At 38.3% G+C, this 21691-nt stretch overlaps 1 protein-coding gene across 5 annotated transcripts in view; it reads left to right on the plus strand.

Annotated features, from left to right (window-relative positions):
• The first annotated feature begins 615 nt into the window (after window positions 1-615).
• ylpm1 (YLP motif containing 1) overlaps window positions 616-21691 on the plus strand; it is a 32045-nt gene continuing 10969 nt past the window's right edge. For 2 of the 5 annotated variants that reach the window (XM_063496457.1, XM_063496452.1), the window contains exons 1-19: window positions 616-1469; window positions 2512-2739; window positions 3578-3616; window positions 4767-4955; window positions 6072-6583; window positions 6781-9390; window positions 9597-9720; window positions 9961-10102; window positions 10183-10272; window positions 12393-12561; window positions 12674-12697; window positions 12814-13004; window positions 13089-13240; window positions 13329-13391; window positions 13592-13711; window positions 13795-13971; window positions 14052-14135; window positions 14257-14340; window positions 14435-14509. In XM_063496457.1, the coding sequence (XP_063352527.1) occupies window positions 903-1469; window positions 2512-2739; window positions 3578-3616; window positions 4767-4955; window positions 6072-6583; window positions 6781-9390; window positions 9597-9720; window positions 9961-10102; window positions 10183-10272; window positions 12393-12561; window positions 12674-12697; window positions 12814-13004; window positions 13089-13240; window positions 13329-13391; window positions 13592-13711; window positions 13795-13971; window positions 14052-14135; window positions 14257-14340; window positions 14435-14509 (5640 nt within the window). In that variant the 5' untranslated portion in view covers window positions 616-902. The remainder of the gene's footprint in view (window positions 1470-2511; window positions 2740-3577; window positions 3617-4766; window positions 4956-6071; window positions 6584-6780; window positions 9391-9596; window positions 9721-9960; window positions 10103-10182; window positions 10273-12392; window positions 12562-12673; window positions 12698-12813; window positions 13005-13088; window positions 13241-13328; window positions 13392-13591; window positions 13712-13794; window positions 13972-14051; window positions 14136-14256; window positions 14341-14434; window positions 14510-21691) is intronic. The other 3 variants (XM_063496454.1, XM_063496455.1, XM_063496456.1) reach the window with 3 other exon arrangements.

Consider the following 21691-nt stretch of genomic DNA (forward strand, 5'->3'; position numbering starts at 1 on the left):
GCCACCCAGTGATCTCAGATTACTTCATCCAGCTATACTAATCGTCAACAACAGGTGTGTTCGGAGAACCGGATTAGCGAGCTCAAGGTTAGCGCGATGATTTGATCTTGGATGTGTCATTTGATCTTGGATGTAGTAAGCGAGGTACGAAGAACGGACCCCAGAAACAAAGCAGACGCCTTTCATTTATTTATGTATTTAATTGAGTGTTTTGCATCCATAATAATAACTTGTTTCTCTATTATGGTACAAATGCTTGATTAGGTAGATATCAACAATTACAACAGATGCTTTGACTAAAGACCTTTTGATTACTGATGGGCAACACTGATACAGATAATATATAATCATTATCATAGATCATAACAACAACAACAACAACAACAATAATAATAATAATAATAATAATAATAATAATAATGATCAGAAAAAAAAGGAGACGCTAACAAAAATAAAAACAAAAAAAATAAAACTATTTTACAGATCAAACAGAAGACAAAAAATGTAATGCACTGTTAAGTTAAAAATGTATATACTGCAGATAACCTTAAAAAAATATCACGATTAAACGTTCAGCGCTTGACCGGATGTCGTCATGTAATGTGTGATGTGTTTCCGTCATCAGCAGTGTGCCGTCTAATGTCGGTCGCTCAACTGCAAAACCGTATGAACATTTTTCTAATATAGTTTCACAGCGTTACATCATATCCTATAACGGATAGCTGTTATTTAATCTGTGTTGATATCTTTATTTAATGTGTTGGTGCTCAGTGGGGAAAGTAAAATGTAGCCGTCGTTTTGTTTAAAAAACGTAGGTCGACGTTAGCTGTTAGCTTTGGAAGCCGCTCTGGGCTAGACTGTATGTGCCTCCACAAAGGCCGTGTGCTGCTTTGTTTTTAACGATGTATCCCACCTGGGGAAATTACGGTGCACCTCAGTCCCAAAACTATGGAGGTGCTGGGCCCCGTAAGCCACTGGCTGGCAGCCACACTGGCCAGGCTCCCGGATTCGGCGGTTTCGAGGCCTCCTCCAGCGGCTCGTTGTTCTCCAGCTTGCAGGAGCAGCACCTCCAGCAGATGCAGCAGCTGCAGATGCTCCACCAGAAACAGCTCCAGTCTGTATTACAACACGGCAGCAATGCCAGTACTGCTGCCCCTGCATACGGCGTTGCACACACTGGTGGGTACATGGGGTCGTCGTGGCGTCCAGAAGGACCTGCACATGTAGACAGCGGCGCTGGCGCTCAGTCCTACTTTAAACCAGAAGAGACTTCGGCGACGAGAGTACCCCCTGCTCCCAAACAGGGTCACCAGCAGCCTCCTCCACTTCCTCCGCAACCGCATCCCACCGATACCCAGCCTGTGCCTCCCCCTCCAGAGCCGCAGCCATCAAAGCCACCGGAGAACAGCAGTCCTCCCAAACCCAAGGAGGCCCCCACGGCAGAAGACGAGAAATCCTTACCGTTGCAGGTAATGGCTTTTAGTGTTGAATTACTCATAATATACATGAAATTAGTAAATAACAAATAAAGACGCATGAAAAAGGTACATTGCACTATTTAACAGGAAAACACCATTCAACCCAAGCTAGTGAAGAATACAATATATTATTATTTTTAAAATGTAATTTTCAGCTAGGGAAGCTTGGACCCTAATTTGATATTTTACTGTTAAGCCACCTGATTCTTAATAATACCACCAAGTAAATATCCTGAGCTTTTTAATCTGAAGTATAAATTTAAGAGAAGTGTGACATATTCTTAACTTCCTAGCCTTCTTAACTTAAGAAGGTACAGCATAAAGAAATCCTACTCCTTTGTTTTTGTTTATAAGTATGAATTGGTATGGAACAAATGCAAACAGTGTAAGCACCAGAGGATAAACACTTTTGCTTTGAATAGGGAAGTCATGGATTGTGGCCACAGACAAAAGTTTATTTTTCTACAGCCTAATGTGTACCAAAAGGTATATCTGGCATATATTTTAGGGCTTATGGACAAAAAATGATACACTGCCAATATTAGGGTAAGACTGTCACTGTAGAGGTTGTCAAGTATGTAGAAATAAACAGACTAATGACAGAATATTTTTGGTTCACAAAGCATACCAGGTAGAGGGAAAGTTCATAGCCTCTTCATAGACTCTTCACCCAAGCACATACACCAGTTTCCTTAGTTGTTCTTCTGAAGTGTTTTTGTACACCAGCTTTATCAAATAGAGGTGCATGTGAGAATGCAGACAGATTGGTGACTATTAGATCGTTAACCGGTAAGATACTTAAAAAATAGACTTTGTGATGTTTGATAGGATAGTAATGCAGATGATATTCTCGTATACCCCCAGGTAGTTTGCTGACAGAAAAGACACAAAGTATTTCCAGCACTGTGAACGTATTAGAAGCAAGTAATTTACTGGAAAAAAGGAAAACTGTTCAGACCTAATTCTTCTGTAATTGTCGAAGATTATTGTGTGAAAATGGCTGATCAGATCTTCTTGTAATTGTTTCTGCAAGGAGCAGCAGCAGCTCTGGTACAAACAGCATCTTCAGAATCTGCAGAAACTTAAGCAAGAGAGAGCCAAACAGAATCAGAAGGATGGAGATGGCTCTTTCCCCCTGCCACCACCCCCAGGCAAAACAGCTCCTCCGCCCCCTCCATTAGAACCACCAAAAAGCACACCACCACCACCACCGCCTAAAGAGGAACCTCCAACACCGCCACCACTACCTGAGGAAGTAAGGGTAAGAATTCCTACACCATTGGATGCATATACAGTGAACACCATCAATTTGCACATTAATATCGTATTAGTATTAGTTTGCTACAATGAAAGCAGTGCAAAATCTGTTGGAATTTGTAAGTGATATCAGTTTTCAATAGAGCTGAACTCTAAAAGTGAGCTTAACCCACACATCTCTGTAGGATTATCCTGATTTCTGCTTGAGGCTCGCATGTCAAGGCTTCCAGTTAAAAATTTGACTTGCATTGTGGCTAATATATAAGGAGTAACACATAAATAGTTTCCTAATTTGATAATTTTTTAAAATAATTTGCGATACGACATACTATTAAAATATTGCATAAGTCATAAAATACATTTTAAACATTTTAACAGCATGGCTCGCTCTTTGTGAATTAAAGGTTGGTGTGTGCTCAAAGTCTATTAGAATAATCCTTTAATTGTCCCACAAGGGGAAATTTGGTATTTGGTATATTATAGATTTGTCAAACTAAATATATGAATAATAATAAAATAATAATGCATTTGAATGCTGTAATGGACAATTAAAATTTCCTGGGCTGCACCGAATTCTGTGGAAATCTGAGATTATTATTATTTTTTTATTTATTTTTTTTGCACATTATTAATGAAGGCTTTACCTCTACCAGCAACTATTCAAGAAGCAGTCACAGATAAAATGTTTGTCCGTTTGCCTGGGAATTTAAACAAGTTGCATAGTGTTAACATTACCAGTGTTTTATTCAATAGCCTTTAAGAACACACCACAACCAGTATTAAGAGAAATTAGTTTGTTCCTGAATCTAAACACTGTTTATATTGTTTACATAAATTTACAGAGTGAAAATGTAGGAAAATCACCTACATTTACAGACACAGTAAGTCGCACTACCCATTCTGCCATTATTGTAGTGTTCCTCGATAAACTCACTGGATACTTCATTAGGTACACCTTTTTAGTACTGGTTTGGACCCACTTTTTCCTTCGGAACGACCTTAATTTATCATGGGATAGATTGAACAAATTTCTGGAAATATTCCTTTGAGATATTGGTCCATATAGACATGATGGGATCATACAGATGCTGCAGATTTGGTGGCTGCACATCCTTGTTGGGAATTTCCCATTCTACCACATCCTAAAGGTTCTTTATTGGATTGAGATTTGGTGAGCGTTAAGGTCATTTGAGTACAGTGAACTTGTCATGTCTTCTGCTTCCATAGTGTATCTGCCTAAAAGTGTTGTGCATTCAGAGATGTTCATCTGCATATCTTGGAAGAACAAGTAATTATTTAAGTTACTGTTCCCTTCTTATTGGCTTGAAGCAATCAGACCATTATCCTTTGTCCTCTGGCATCATCAAGGTACCTTGAAGAAAATTATCCCTTACTAGATAATTTATTTTTTTGGACCATTCACTGCAAACCCTAGAAAAAAGAAAATCCAAATAGATCAGAAGTTTCTGAAATACTTGGAACAGCCATCAGGCACCAACACCATGCATGATTTAGAGTCACTTAAATCACCTACTCTGATGCTCAGTTCAAACTTCACCAGGTCGTCTGGACCATGACCTCATACTGAAATACGTAGTTGCTGCCATTTAGTTGCTAATTAGAAATTTGCATTAACAACCAGGTAAACAGGCATACCTAATGAAGTAGCGGGTCAGTGTATTTTATTTTATTATTTTATTGTTTGTGTTAACTGCCATAATATGAATTAAGTGGCTTAAGTGTGCAGGGATCAACCACTTTCATTCATCCTTCCCATTGTAATTGTAGTAGTGTTTGTAATGGCTCTTCCCCAGTTATAGTACTCATCCCATGTCCAATATTTAAGCAATATGAGCAGGATATTAAGGCACTCTTACCTAAAATGTTTTTTGTTCTCAATAGTGTCTTGGATTCATCGTAAAGTAATTTCCTTCCCTTCATTACAAACTGCATACACTTTTTTTTAAGAAATTTTTTTTGTGATTTACAGTGATATACTGTGCTATAATTTTTCCTTGTTTCTGTTTAAAGCCTGAAGTACCAAAAGACCCAGAGGAAGCTGCTCGCCTTCAGCAGTTACAGGCTGCAGCAGCACACTGGCAACAGGTTCAACAGCAGAGAGCCGGTTTACAATATCAGGCTCTCATGCAACAACATGAGAAGCTTCAGCAGATTCTGGAGCAATACCAACGCCTCATTCAACAGCCTGCAAACCTACAGGTAGGTAAATGGCCAATGGCATCTTGATGGCCAACAAGTTTTCAGTTTCATGTGTAATGTCTGAGTAATTACTTTGTTATAACTTATGTGCAGTTGTAATTACTTTGTTTTAACTATGTACAGTTGTAATTACTTTGTTATTACTGTATGTACAGTTGCATCTGGAAATATTTAAGCAGTGACACAGCTTCCATGATTCCTCTTATGCACTTTTGGACCATTCTCTTTAAACTCTAGAGATGGTATTGTGGGAAAACTCTTGGGGTGCAACAGCTTTGTTACAGTTGGCTTAATATGAGCGCACAGCATATCCTTATACATGTCTGAAGTCAATGGGATTCAACTGTCACATCATCCCTAAACATATAGTGAAGCATGCCCATGTATCATATTGCTTCGACTGTGTTTGATAGGTGATGTTATGCTTTGAATCATGAGCTGGTCCCAGCTTTCTTTGTGCTTTCTGCTGATCATTCTGTATTCTGTCTGGCTTTTTGTTTTTTGGCAGGTTCAGCCATTCTCCATTTTAAGGCTGATGAATAGTTTGCGCCTGGTGTTAAACCTTCTGTATTTACAGTTATAAAGTCTTCTCTTGGTGACTTGTAAAATGATATGTTTACCTGTTGCAGAGTGTGCTACACTTGGCTGTTTTTTGGGGATAGTTTGCTTTTTGTCTTCACCACGGAAAAGCTCATGTGTTATCATCCACTTCTGTTGTCTGTAGTGAATCTCCAGGTCTTGTTGACTTGCAGAGCAGCGTAAAAACTTGCTACTAATGCTTTCTGCATATCACATGGGATTTGTTTTATATTTGCAGCCTAAGGATGATCTGTTTTCATTAATAGTTTGTTAGATATTGTGTTGTGCTTTCACACCAACCTTTTACCTTCTTAATTGGTTTAGAATTAAAGAGTAGCTCAATTCTGTCCATAAAATATCTTTTGAATCATTAACCCAGTTACGTTGGTTCCTAAAAATAATGTATTTCCTATTAAAAAGCAAAGCCCTAAACCCTTCATTCAATTTGGGTACAAACCCAAATGTGTTTTTCTAAATACTTATCCTATCTGCATGTAAAATTAAGCAATAAATAATCACCAAAATTCTCTTTTGCAGTCAATGTCTGCAGAAATGCAGCTGAGGCACTATGAAATGCAACAGCAACAGTTCACACCTCTATTCCAAGACTGGAATCACTCCTTCACCCTGTGGTATGAGCAATTCCAGAGCTATCCTCATAAAGACCAACTGCAGGATTATGGGCATCAGTGGAAACAGTGGAAGGAACAGATGAATGCAACAAATGCCCACCTTCAAGAAAGAGTGGCTACTCTCACTGCCATGGTACCATTTGCGTCAAGCCAATATAATAGTGGAATGATGGGACAGTATGGCCAGTACCCTGTACAAGACATGCCTTTGCAGCAGTCAGTAAACCCAGGTATGCAGCAGACCCCTGTTACTGTTGGTCCAAGACTTCAAGGTCCACAGCCTACTGGTTTTGTAACACATTCAGAATCACCTGCTGTGCCCTCAGTTCGAGGAAGTGCCCCTAGTGGCATAGGAGTCCAACCCCCAGTTCCCCCAGTTGTCCAGCCACCAAGTTTCAACAATGTCAGGGGTCCACGGTAAGTTGTAATTGTTTTTATTACTATGTGTTACTATGTTTTGCTCAGTTATACATTTGGTTATATTTATCTTTTAAAAGCACATCTTTATATAAAATTGCTTCATATTTAATTGTAATTATTGTTTTCTTTAAATGGGGTGTTTTTTTTTTATTTAAATTTTTATTTTTGTTTTGTTATTTTGTTTTATTTCCCAGGGTAAACAACCCCAGATTTGAACAACCACAGCAGCGATTTGATGGACCCCCAAGGTTTGACCAACCGCAACAGCGATTTGATGGGCCTCCAAGATTTGACCACCCACAACAACGCTTTGATGGTCCTCCAAGGTTTGACCAACCACAGAACCGTTTTGAGGGTCCCCCTCGATTTGACCAACCGAGGCACCGTTTTGATGGTCCACCTAGATTCGATCAACAACGGCAACGGTTTGATGGACCGCCCAGATTTGATCAACCTCGATTTGGGCAGCCACCTAGGTTTGATTCCACAAGGCTCACTGGCCCTTCACCTCGTCTTGAATGTCCACCAAAGCTTCAAGAAAAACAGCAGCAAGGAATGCTGCCTAAGGTGGAACCAGTCACTCCGCAACCTCCAACTCCAGATTCTAAGACTCTAGAAAAATCGTCTGATAAGTCGCTATCTGAAAATGAAAAAGATAAATTGAAATCGGTTGATAAGAGCGCTTCTGAAGATATGACAGATGACAACTTACTTTCAACTGAGGGTTTTTTTGTCCAAAGTGAACCAATTCCTCAGACATTACAAACAGATACAAAACCTGAGGATTCAAATAGCAGTGTTACTTTGGACAAAGGTGAAAAATCTGAACCTGTTAACAGTAAGCCATCTGTAAATACTAGTCCTGCTGTTACATCAAACACTACAACACAAAATTCGCACAAACCAGATGGACCACTGGGAAACAGCAAACCACCACAGATTCCAAAGTCCTCAGGAATCCAACCAGAGCCACAAAAGCAGTCAAAACTAGATCCTCCAAAACCTCCCCCTGGTCGGGGACGAGGCCAGCCCCCAGTGCCTAGCCAGGTGCGCGGACGAGGACGTGGGCAGAGGAGCAGTGGAGAGTTTAAGGGACAAAACACTGTACCAATTGGGGAAGAGATGGGAGAAATGCCTTATGATTACATGCCCCCTGAAGAAAATGTGGGTATGCAAGAAGAACAAGAAAACTACTATTGGCAAGATCCTTCACATGAACAGTTTGGTGGTGAGGAATCAGAAATGCCCCCAGAAGAAATGTGGATGCCAGAAGAACATCACTTCACAGAGGAAGAGTATTATCAAGAGCCAATAGGAGGACCCCACATGGGGAGAGGTGGGCCTCCAATGATGAGAGGAAGGCCCCCAATGCCTAGAGGTGGTCCTCCTATGGGAAGAGGTGGTCCTCCCATGGGAAGAGGTGGACCCCCTATGGGTCGGGGATGTCCTCCTATGGGTCGAGGAGGACCACCAATGGTTAGGGGAGGGCCACCAATGGTTAGGGGAGGGCCACCAATGGGCAGAGGTGGGCCACCAATGGGTAGAGGTGGACCACCAATGGGTAGAGGTGGACCACCCATGGCCAGAGGAGGTCCACCTATGGGAAGAGGATTACCCATGGGAAGAGGATTACCCATGGGAAGAGGAGGACCATCTATGGGAAGGGAAGAACCAGTGGACAGACACTGGGAAGAAGCTGAATCAAATGAGTACTTAGAGGATGAAGACCCTTACTGGATTGAAAGGAGACCACCAATGAGAGGCATGAGACCTCCATTTCCTCCTGGTCGGGGTCGTCCCCCACGTGGTCACCCTGGTTTCATGCTTCAAGGACGAGGCCGCCCCCCTTTCCCACCACATGGGCCAATAGATCACGAGCCATTAGGCCACGGAATGGAATCTGATGATTCCAATATGGATCCATCAAGGCATCCCATGTACCATGGACATGAACCCCCTAGCCATGCGATGCATCCTGACGTAGGACGAGGCAGGCGTCGTGTGCCACCACCACCTCATGAAATGATAGATCATTTGGAGGAGCCAATTTATGATGAGGGAACAGAGGGAGAATTAGATTGGCAGCCACCACCTGGCAGAGGTCCTCCACCACCTCCACATGAGATACTAGATAGGGAAGGACTGAGGAGGAGACCTATGGGCCGGGGAATAGGAAGAGGCATGTGGCGGCCAGGTCCAACACATGAGGATTATGAAGAAGGTTATAAAGAGGGTTATGCTGTAGATTATGATCATGGGGAAGATGGTTATCGCTGTCGGCCACCACCAGACTATCGTCCTGATGACTGTCGTCGTGATGCCAGGTATCATGAGTCTGAGTGGGACAGAGAGCATGCTCTCCCAGAGAGGGACTATCCCCCCCGCAAGGCACCATCAGAGCCATTCAGAGAACCCCACTGGCAAGAGGAAAGAGAAAGAGGTCACCCATATCAATATGATGAACTTGAGCGGGGGAGAGGAGAACTCAGAATTCGTGAATACAGGGACGAGCCACCTTACCGGAAGGATGAACCATCTTACCCACCTCCTTCAGACTGGGATAGGCCTTCCAGACGTCCTCCACTGCCAGATAGAGGGTATCCAATAGACTATGAAGATCGTAGACCTCGCTATGAGGAACAAAGAGATGAAATTCCTTTGCATATACCTCCACCTGCAGCTGCACCTGTCACAAACCTGCCTGAGAGTTCAGTTGAAGCAGCCAGTGGAGCAAATGTACTTGCCCTTTCCCAACGCCAACATGAGATCATCTTGAAAGCTGCTCAAGAGCTTAAACTAATAAGGTAATTTCTAAACATTTACCATTGATTAGGCGAACAAAAACCAGCATCTATCCATGTGATTTACAATTATTTGATTTTCTTAGGTTGAAAAAAATGTATTTTCTTTGTTTTTTTTGTTGAAACTCCATAATTTCACACATTCATTTCTGTTTTAACCTATGTTTAAATCATCTGTTTTAACTTAATAATTCCTTTCGGGTCCACAGGGAATTGCAGGAGGGTAAAACCTCTGGTAGTGAATCCAAGCCTGCACAAACTGATGTTCTGCCAGATCTGCCTGCTGGTCTTCTTGGATTAGAGATTCCACCAGAAGTCAGGAATGTTCTGAAGGTAAATAAAAATGATCAACTTTATTATTTTAGTCTACTTGGTGTGACTACATTGATGTAAAAAGACCAAGATAATTGATTATGTTGATTCAAATCCCGTCTGTTTTGTTTTCATCTATTTAGATATTTTATTCCTTGTTTTCTCTTTTCTCATAAAATACAATACAATACATAGAATTTTTTTCCTCCATTTTCTTTTAGTTTTACTGTTAGATCATTCTAATATCAAATATGTTCCCAGGGTATGACTGCAACAACTCAGACAACTGCAGCTGAATCTGTGCCTCTCGATATAAAATCTACTGCCACACATTACCAGCCGTCATTCCCTGCACCTGCAGTGCCGGTTATTCCAAAGACGGTTGATTATGGTCATGGTCATGGTATGAGCAGCGTGTAGTACTTTTTGTTTTGTTTCCAAATGATGTTTTGGATTTATACTGATGAGCACTTGATATTTTAGAGCCTGGAACCACGGTTGAGCGGATCTCTTATGGTGAGAGGATTGTGTTGAGGCCTGACCCAGTGCCATCGGACCGGGGTTATGAAAAGGGTAGGTTTCAGTTGTATAATGTGAGGTTGGGCGATTTACTCAATAGTCTAATTTTCCTGTTGTCCCAACATGGGATCACAGAGAATTGCTGGAAGGATGGGTCGCCAATCAGGATCCACTAATCCTGTGTGACTGAAACAAAAAAATTCAGCAGCAAAAAAATTCTGAGAAAAACATACAAAATGATGATTTATTTCTCACTTCCACCATAGGCATAAGCTTTGGTGCATGCTAAACAACAAAAGCTGATTTCAAGCAAACATTATGCCAGCTAATGTCAGGCTTGTGTGTCCTAAAAATCAGGCTTTTCCTCTAAAAAAAAAAAGAAAAAAAAAAAAAAAGGTTGATTTGATTCTCACATTGTCAGTGTCCGATTTGTTAACAGCATTAAATCCACTTCAAAGAAAGCTTTAGTAACGCTGGCTAACAGCATCTTACAGCGGCAAAAACGGCAGTGCTTACCAACAGAAATGTTTGGTATATCCAGTATTGCTGTCATTGGACAGAAGTGAGCTTCACTGTCTCTTTGACTCATATCACACTCCTTTCACAAAGTTTTACACCCTCTTCTAGAGTAAATGATCATGGACATAATGGAAGCAGTGATCCGACCATCTAAAATGTGTAGCTAAACACCAGCCAGAGCCTGTGATTATATTCAAATGATTTGAAATATAGTGTTTTGTAAAATTATCATGTTTTTATGCACAAACAATAGTAGAAACAAGCCAGCTGGCTGCTATACACATGTGTCATGCATCAATAGAGAAGTTAACGAAAATCCTGCACTTTGTCTATCATTAGTCACTAACGTCATTGTCCAAGCCTTTTTATCTCTCTCTCTCTCTCTCTCTCTCTCTCTCTCTCTCTCTCTCTCTCTCTCTCTCTCTCTCTCTCTCTCTCTCTCTCTCTCTCTCTCTATATATATATATATATATATATATATATATATATATATATATATATATATATATATATATATATATATATATATATTAGGGGTGCAACGATACACAAAATTCACGGTTCAGTTCGGTTCGATACTTTGGTGTCACGGTTCGATATTTTTTCGATACAAAAAAATGTTCAGGCTTTTTTTAATTTGTCATTTATTAAAATTATAAATATATATTTTAACTCAAAAGTACAGTTTTTAAATTTATTGTTGCTGAAACAACAAAGTAATAAAAAAATTAATCTATCTGATCGAGAAATCACTCATCTTTGGAAAAGAGAGTTTATTACAGAGAAATGGCTCTTTCCAAAATAAAAGCTATACTATACGCTTCTTCTGGGGTATACTCTCAGCAGCATATTAAACATATCAGGTCCCCATAAGGAGAATCATGTGCTAACGGCTGTCTAAATGACTCGGGTAAAGTTTGTAGCATGCGTGCTTGTTGTTTTTGTCTGCTTCCACTTGTCTTTGCACTAGGATGATGTCGGAGTAAATGTGCAGTCATAATCGTTGTGTTCCCACTAGTGCTGTCAGCGTTAATCTGAAATGACGTTAACACCACAACACGGCAAATCTCCATTAACGCGCTACCGAGGATCGACCCGTGCGTGGGGGCAACACGTTAACGAGCAAACTGCGCTAACGCAGTAGTTCCCACCCATGTAATTGAGCATTGCGTGGCACATCCGACATACTGTTTTACTTTTGTCCATGACGCGCTTACCTTCAGGGTCATACTTCACATGAAGACCAAAATAGTTCCAAAGGCCAGATCTGAATGAGGGTGGGGGAGGTTCAATTTACCATGTTGCAACGAGCTTAGCTTCTGTCTTGCTAGCTTGCGCTGTGCTCAGTGGATCTGCGCTCGACAGTGCAGCCTAGGCGGAGTAGTCGAACGCAGATCCACTGAGCGCTCGGCACAGACAGCATCGTCAGAAGAAAAGTTGATGAAATAAATTAAAAATTTTGTATTGTTCGATACACATGCATACCGAACCGAAAGCACTGTATCGAACGGTTCAATATCGATACGAGTATCGTTGCACCCCTAATATATATATATATATATATATATATATATATATATATATGGGTGTGTGTGTCTATATTAAGTATTTTTTTTTTTTCTAATACATGGTTATTAACTACTTGATTCTCCTAGAACCACTCAGAGATCCTTACGGCAGAGACCCATATTACGAAAGACGATCAGACCCTTACATGGACCGCCGGGAGTACAGCAGAGAGAGGGAATTATACAGAGAGAAGCCAGAATATGAAAGAGAAAGATTTGACAGGGAGCGCTACCCCCTGAGAGAGAGAGATGACAGGTAAGAAGCTTCTTCACCGTTACTGACAGCATTTTTTTCTACCTATGGAGTAGTGTGCTGCTTCTTTATATATATAATATTGTTTTTTATTTGTCTGTATTTTTGATTCAAGCACTCAGGCCATGAATGATGAAAGGTACTATATCACATTGTGTCATACACTGTGATAAGTCTTCACTGTGCCTTTGTGCTAGTCTGAAATGTAAAGTTCTGTTGATGAAATGAAACTTATTATGCCCCCATTCTCTGTAGATCTCCACTGGCGTCTTCTCTACGCTCCGGATACAGGGAGAGGGACCGGGATGTTCGAGATAGGGACCGAAGTGGCAGCCGTGATCCAGATGAACATTATGGGAGGCCAGGTTATGATAGACCTCCATATGAGCGTGCTATACTTGAGCGTACTGGGCCTGAGCGTTACAGTCATAGCCCATCACCTTACAGTAAGTTGAACATGAGGTAACGCACAGTAAATTGGTAAAGTAAATATGAAATAAGAAAAAAGATTTATTTTTTTTATTCTATAGTGGACAGAAGAAGTTATCCAGATGACAGAGGGCCCCCCACTGCACCACCAATCCCACCTCCACAACCTCCCCCACGTGTTGAGAAGAAGCCAGAAATCAAGAATATCGACGATATCCTTAAACTACCTGGCAGATTGTCTCGCCCTGAAAGGGTACCAACTACCACTGCGGTCTTAATTCATGCATCAATACCCCACTCTTTAAATGAGCAGCACTCATTGAAGTTCTCTATTTTAACAGATTGTCATAATCATGAGGGGGCTTCCAGGAAGCGGAAAAACCCATGTTGCAAAGCTCATACGGGTGAGTCGAGTCCTTCTAGCAAATTATAGGGTTATGTAATTTGATTGTAAGCTAAATGAACTTTTATAATAAGTGCACAAACATTAGAACCCTTACTTATAGACTATCTTTATGTGTCATTAGGTTTCAACATAATAAATGCTGTTTTGTAACGACACAAAATCTTAAATACTCTTTTCTGTCTTGTGGACAATGTTAAGGACAAAGAGGTTGAATGTGGCGGTGCACCTCCCCGAGTTCTTGTTTTAGATGATTACTTCATGACAGAGGTTGAGAAAGTTGAGAAGGACCCAGACACTGGGAAGAGGGTCAAAAAAAAGGTAAGTCTGACAGATGAATTGCATAGAACATGCACTAAAGCAAAATACATGCACGATGTAATGCAGAAAAACCTGTCTTGCAGGCTATGGAGTACGAGTATGAGCCGGAGATGGAGGATACTTACCGGAGCAGCATGCTTAAAACGTTTAAGAAAACCTTGGATGATGGCTTTTTTCCCTTCATTATTTTAGACACTATTAATGACAGGGTTAAACATTTTGATCAGTTCTGGAGTGCAGCTAAAACTAAAGGCTTTGAGGTGAGTTATATTAATGAGAGAGCCAGAAAAACACTCATGTCCGCCCTGTGCTAAAAAGGATTTGTTTCTCTCGTTTCAAGGTGTATTTGGCTGAAATCACTGCAGACACTCAAACTTGTGCAAAGCGGAATGTCCATGGGCGCACGCTTAAGGATATAATGAAGGTCTATAAGATCACTTAGCTGATCTCAAATACAGAGATATTTGTTTGGACTGCAAAAAGGGTAACGTTTACTAAACGTATAGATGCAGCGTACACTTCTCAATGATACATTCTGTATACAGATGTCTAATAACTGGGAGCCTTCACCACGTCACATGGTGCGCTTGGATGTCCGGTCCCTGCTGCAGGATGCTGCTATAGAGGAGGTGAAATTTTTCAGTCTTGACAAAAATCAGAAAATTACACTTCTTTGTTGCTAATTAAGATAAACCAACATGTGCTTGTTGTATTTTTTTTTAGGTTGAAATGGAAGATTTCAATCCTGATGACGAGCCCAAGGAACCCAAGAGAGAAGAGGAAGAAGAGAGTGATCTGGTAGGACATGAAAAGCTTCACTTCATAAATGCGTGGTTCTTAGATTCATATCCACTATTTTTTTCCCATCTTCCATACAAGGCTTATCCAGTAATTTTTACACAAGTCATTAGTGTTATCTCGCCACTTCTTGTTTCAGCAAGGTGAGTTTTATGTCTCAAATGAAAAGCAAAACAGGTGAAATTCATGGAAACTGTCAGGTTCATTCAAAATAATTAGGCTCGTGCTCTTTTGTGTTTATGCAGCAATTAGAAAATTTACAGTGAAGCTCAAAGAAGAGCAGGGAAAATAGTACCAAGACTGAAACATATATATGATATGTATAGCTGGAGCAGTCCATTAACTAAAGGAGGAAAGTACCCCTTTAGTGTTATGAATTTTATTTTTATTTTTTCTAGCATTTGCTCAGGTGTCCATGACTGACTTAGTTCAAAATAATTTTCATGCTCACCTTAATGTCAGGGATTAAAAAATGGCTTTAAATGGTTCCTACCTCATGAGGAACTGTCTCACTTTAGTGTCCTGATTCTGGTGAAACCAAAACCAGTTGCTCAGTTTTGGTTTCCTTTTATTTTTAAGGCACACTTTTATCTAGACAAATCACACGTAACACAACACTATAAAAATTTCTCAATGTGCAAAATGTTTTTACTCCTTACCACCCGCTTTTATTTTGTATGCCGTTACTACAAAGTTGAAAGTTTTTCGAGAAAGAATTGACATTAATTTTTCTGCCTAATTTTGCACCTGAGGTCAACAGTGCCTTTTGAAATGCAGTGCAGTTGAGTTATATTTTAAAAGGAGGTAATACAGCTGTAAAGATTTTCTAACCCGGGCAAATTTGAGTGATGGTCTTTTTTTTTTTTTCTATCTAGAATGGTAAAATGAAACTTTCTCTTCACTGTTTGATGAAGACTTTAAAGCTGTACCACATAAAATACCAACGTCTAAAAGTTTCCAAACGTGTTTCATACAGTATCAAATTCAGTGGCTTGTTCCCACATTGGACTGCTGGGAAAAAGTTTATGAACTCATGAATAAAAATTCAGTAAACCAGTTTCAAGTTAAACTCTCAATTTATTAAATTAAAACTATTATGTTTTGTTTCTGTTTTTTTCTAATATTCGCAAAACATCCCGGGGGCAACACGTTCTTAAAACATACACTATATTTGATGGTTAATAAAGTTTTATTTAATCTTAAATAAATAAATAACTGAATTTCCTGGAGGAACCCACCCGAGGGATTAATAAAGTTTTATCTAATCTAATCTATATTGACAAAAATATTGGGCCACCTATATATATTAGACCTGCTGCTGATTTTATGGCATTCCATGCAAAATTTGTCTTCCCTTTGGATCTGTAACAGCTTCCACTCTTCTGGAAGAGCATTTGTGAGGTTGAGCACTGATGTTTCACGAGAGCATTCCTGGGCATGCTCATGGTGAAACAGAAAAGGGCATTACTCCTAACTATTAACACAAAGATGAAAGCAGAGAATTGTCCAAAATAGCTTGTTAAGATACAGCATTAAGTTTTCCTTCACTGAGAGAGAAAGAAAAACAAGCCATAGTATTATTCAGTAACTTTTGGTCTAATTCTTTTGTCCAAATAGTGCAGAGGTATTTAATTAAAATTTAAGGAGGTCCACTTGAGAAAATCTCTTTAAATATAACAAAAAGTACAAATCAATGTTTATATATGTTTATTATATTAAACATCATATTAATTTTCACAATGAACTGGAGGGAGTTTTAGTAATAAAATAGTAGTAGTAATAATAATAATAATAATAGTAAAATGTTCTTTTCTCATTTCAAGTAAAATAAGGTTTACAGTCATAAATGTAAAAAATAGAGCTTTTGAAAAAATTATAGTTGCATTTCCTGTTTTCTTCATTTTTCCTTGACTACATTTCGCTTCTCAGCTTCAACCCCTCTTTTCTCAGTCTAGTACTCTGACTTACTTCTTCAGACTTATGCATCTCGTCTCCTTGCAGAGTTTTCTGTTTTCACACACACTCTGAATAAACAGTTTGCTTGGCTAAGTAGCATCACCTGGGATGAATTAGAAAGCACGCGTCTGTTTTTCTGTGCACATAAACTGACTGCTATAAAGACAAAGGAAAAGGATGTGCATCTTAAAATAGCCTTAACTTAAATACAAGAAAAGCTGCACAGAGTAAAATAGAAACAGTCCATCAGTTTAGTAATAGGTCTGGATTTGGGTCTGGACTGCAAGTGTATTCTCTCATGCTGGTTTTTCTGAAGTAGCACAGGCAGTCTTGGGTAAAAAGACTGACTTTAGTTAAATATATTTTAAATGGCATGATAAAGTTCCCAACTAAACCTATCCTGCTTGGAGTAGGAAATGGCTCATTCAACAACACTAAAAACAGTCAATATTAATAATTACATAAAAATATCTTAATATATATTTTTTTTATTTCTTCCATTATAATATATAGATGAGCTCCTGTCCCATGTTGTTAACTGAGACAGTTAACATTTGTGGTGTTAGAGCAGTTTGCAGGCTTTGGGGGATTATTTCATTCCAAACTACTTTTTAAAATCTTTTGTTTAGTGGTTTTTGTTTTATTATTTACCCTGTTTGTACTTTTTATGGCTTTTAGTAGTTTTATGAAATGAATTATGAGAGATTTATCCTGCTAAATTGTTAATATTAGTTAATATGTATTGTGATTACATATTGAAAATTTTCCAGTGCAGACCATTTTTATGCAGGTGTTTTCTCCTTTGTGTGCATATGTCATAATTATAAACTTGACAGATTTTTTTTTTGCTTATGGCTTCATTTTATTGATACTGAGATGATTTTAATTTATGTAAATAACTTAATGAATAAAGAAAAAAAAGAAATTCTAAATATCCCTTAAATTCTAAAATATTAAAGTAACAGACACTATTGCGGTTGTTGTAATGCTAGCATGTATGCAGCAAGTTAAAAAATCCAATGTTATACAGGACTATGTCATTTTACAAAATATTATTTATATTCAAAGTTATTTTTGTTCTTATTTATTTAAATATTGTTTTGTACTTAAACCACCAGGTCATTGATTTATCTGACGAATACTTTTTGGAGTATGGTCTATTATTTATGAGATTAAAAGATAAAAATATGGATTGTGCAGAAATGTGCAGTCTGTCATAGGACAAACAGAAAAAACACTAATGTGTAAGGCTGTTTTGACCACTTCAGTCCTGCAGTCCCACACAAAACCTGTGTTTTATCTTTTTTTGCTGTTTTGTCAAACTAAGATTAACAGTCCATGTAAACTGCAGGTCTCAAACTGCTCTGACATTGAATCAAATTGGGTCACTTTGAAGGGCCGCCATGTTTGTTTGATTATCAGAGCTGTCACTGTAAAATTAAGTTCTTTACATTTTTGTTGATAAATGCTTGGAGGTGAGACATCTAAACTTCAGAGTTAATTTGAAATGAACAAAACATTTTTAATTTTACTTAACCTCCTGAGACCCTATGTGCACATTTTAGCTTTTCTGCACTTTACACTTCATTCTGCTCAGTGTTTTTGGTACATTGTGTACTATGTACAACTAACATTTTGAATTTAGATTTTATTCTTAAATTCTATATTGTGATGTTAGTACAGATTGTAGCTATGGGAAAGTATTTAATTAAATTTAACAGACTGCTCAGATATCAAACTGTGTGTGACAGCTCACCTGTCTAAAGTGAAGTATACAAAATTCTGACTCATCTAGTCTCAATGTTAAATATAATTTATTATAAATAGATAAGGAAGTTACTACAGTTGTGCAAAAACGCAACTTGCTTGTTTGGAAACCCCTGTGGGATTTATTCTGCTGCTGGTATCTAAGAAGAAAAGATCAAAGAATGCTTTAAAAAGCTGGAAGCAACCAGCTAACTTCAGTTTTGGATTGTAGCCCAATCAACAGGTTAACAGACTCATTAATTCAACCTGTGACAAACTCTGTTTTTGTATGGTGTTGTAACTTGTGATTTATAGACAATTCAAACCGTAATAGATAGTAAGAATTCTAGAGCAGAGTGGATGAGGGGAAACATTATCTCTTAATTTTATGTATTTATATAACAGGATCCTGGCTTTGAGGTGAGATTACAGACGCCATATGCGAGTGTTTTACTGTAGTTTTTCCCCCATCTTGTTCTTTTTTTCAAGCAACTTGAGATGCAGGTGACAGTGGTCCTCTTGATAGAATTTAGTCCAAGTTGGGGGAGCTTTTAGGATTTATTTGTGTGAATTGTGGCTACCACCCTGAGCACCAAAAAACTTCTTTGTATAAATGGTATTTGAAATGTAGTTTTACTTCAAATAAGCCATAAAAATCCAATTTCAATCATACAAATACAATTTGCTGTGAAAGGATAGTCATCTAACAAAACATAGATAAAATGTACTCTACACACATTACAGAGGCTGGGTACTGGCTCATAGGAAAGCCAGATGTACACAATATTTGATAAGCTTCCACACAAAGCCCACACCTTACCTGCAATGACTCACACTTTGGCAAAGCCAACAGTGTTCTGATATCAAGCATACCCAAAGTACACAACCATTATACAATAGCCGCAAAGCATTGTTATTATGAAAGACATCATTTACAGAAGAATATCTGCCACTGTCAATTATATAAGTAAAACCAGGACATCAGATCATCACACAACAACTAATAATAGGCTAATGTGTATTTAAAGCTATAGTTGGTGAAAAAAGGATAAGCATAAGAGAATGGATGGATGTTCTTAATCTCATTCTTGTACTCCAAAAGTGCTTTTTACTTGTGATTCACTGATGACACTTTTTATCATGTGTATCTCCAGTCACTGGAGATACTTGGGCCATCATCAAGTTAACTGTAGCTGCTACAGTTAACTTGAGTGCTCATTTTTTCTCCTGTTCATCCGTCTGTTGTCAGTTTATTCCTAGAATTGAGGGCAACCTCAAGTCCAGTTTGGAATTACTTTTGGATTTCCAAACTGTCTCTTGTTGGATTGGTCTCTTGTGGAGGTACTGTGAAAAACAGATGTGAGCAAGTGTGCCTTAAAAAAAAACAAAGAAACAAGAAGAAAACATTGACATCCCTTAAGACATCGAGCCCCAGGGTCTTTTGTATTTCACAAAAAGGCTTTTTGGGGTAACTGCATATAAGCTCAAATTGACCCTAAAATGGTTAATGCAATGTGCCTATGTTAGGTTGAGCAACAGAGGTTTGTGTATTTCCCTCTTATTTACTATTTGTTAAACGTCAACTTGAACCAGAAATGTAAAAATAAAAAAAAAAGGAAAAAAAAAATCACTTTATAAAACTGATGATTGTCTTTTGGGCAAAGGCCAAATTATCTTCGGGGTACCCCTCGAAAAACCCAGCAGAAAGCTGACATGTTCAAATGCCATCATATCAAATGAAGACAAACACCTGAGCTATTTTATTTTCTTTAAAAAAATAAAATTCCGTCTAATTTAATCATCAAACAAGGAATACATTCACATTTAAAACAAAAGGAATATGTATATTTTGTCACGTTTTTCTTTTTTTTTTGTGTGATATTTGAGATGATGGGCATATGTTAAAAAAAATCTTCCATTGAAAAGAGGCTCCTCTAAAATTATACTAATCCTAAAGCCATCAGTGTGCCAGTTGCATTTTAACTTTTCCAAAAAACCCATGGCACTTGGGCCTTTCACAGGGTAATGCAGCAAAATAAATAAAAGATAAGGATTTGTACAAGTCTGCAGTGATCAAAAACTTGATCTAGTAGGTGCATATACTTGAGGATAGGGCTGTTCGATATAACGATATATATCAGATGACGATATAAAAACAGCTATTGTTTCATTTTACGCTATCGTTTATTTTGTGGTGTCGCAAAATAATCTGTTTACGGCAATATTTTTTCATCGTTTTGATGGTCACTGTAGTGGCTATATTAATTTCTTAAAGTTCTCTCTTTCTCTTATATTTAATATAACCACACTACTGACGGACAAGCGACTGTTTTTATGCGTTGTCGTTTTAGACAGTAAAACCATCGCGTGTCCGCTTGTTTATTTTCCACATAAACCTTTCACATTAAAGCTCAAGATCCTGTTGAGACTTTTCAAAATAAACTGAATCACGTGAAAGAGTATTTACGGATGAGAAGCAAAAAAAGAGCCGTCAGATGCTAAAAAATAAACGTCAGAACAGGCTTTTCCCCGCAGCACGCTGTGTAATAAATACTCACAAAGAAAACGGCGGCCGTTACAACTTTTGTCTAAAAATGTATCGTTTCATACATCGGTTAAAACACTCGACTCCAGGTACACGACGCCCAGCTGGAAACACTTCACAAAAGTCGAGCTGCCTGAGATTCACAGAACTTTAAGAAAATGTAAAATTTTTGTGATTTATATCGTTATCAGGACGATAGATGTCTTATATCGGGATATGAGATTTTTGTCATATCGCACAGCCCTACTTGAGGATGTTGGTGATCAATCGCATATAACATGTTTTTGGTGTTTTTGATTAATTTTCACAGAAAACAAAATCTGTTTGTTTGTTTTTTTCCTTTCTTTTCCTACAAAGCATTCAGTAACTGCTGCAGGGTAATATAAGCAGTACTTTACCAGTATTTTGAATATTTTAAATAACATTTTAAAATGGCATTCATTCAGTGACTTCAGTAGGTAATAATAATAATAATGTGCAACCAAAAATCAAAACAGATGTCAGTTATAATTTATATATATATATATGTATATATATATATATATGTATATGTATATATATATATATATATATATATATATGTATATGTATATGTTTATAGACAGAGAACAGGTTTCAACTACATTTCTATTTTTTGAACATTGTTTGGTGTTAGGAGGGATGCACTCATTGGTCATATTAGTACTGACCTCAGCGTTTAACTCTTCCAAAATGCGGGATACAAATGGGTAAAGTCATTAAAAGTATTCTACGGAGCCCATGGAACTGTTGCGGAAGGCGTCACCAATAACATTACAAAGAGATGAAATTGATATGAGCAGAATTGAGTTCAGTGTGTTGGTGTGGCCCTCCACATCAGTCCCAGTTTCACATGTGGCCCCTTTGGAGAATTAATTGCTCATCCCTCTAATAAACTAGATCATTTCTGTTTTTTG

Source organism: Pelmatolapia mariae, linkage group LG15 (assembly GCF_036321145.2).
Source record: "Pelmatolapia mariae isolate MD_Pm_ZW linkage group LG15, Pm_UMD_F_2, whole genome shotgun sequence".
NCBI classification, from domain to species: domain Eukaryota; kingdom Metazoa; phylum Chordata; class Actinopteri; order Cichliformes; family Cichlidae; genus Pelmatolapia; species Pelmatolapia mariae.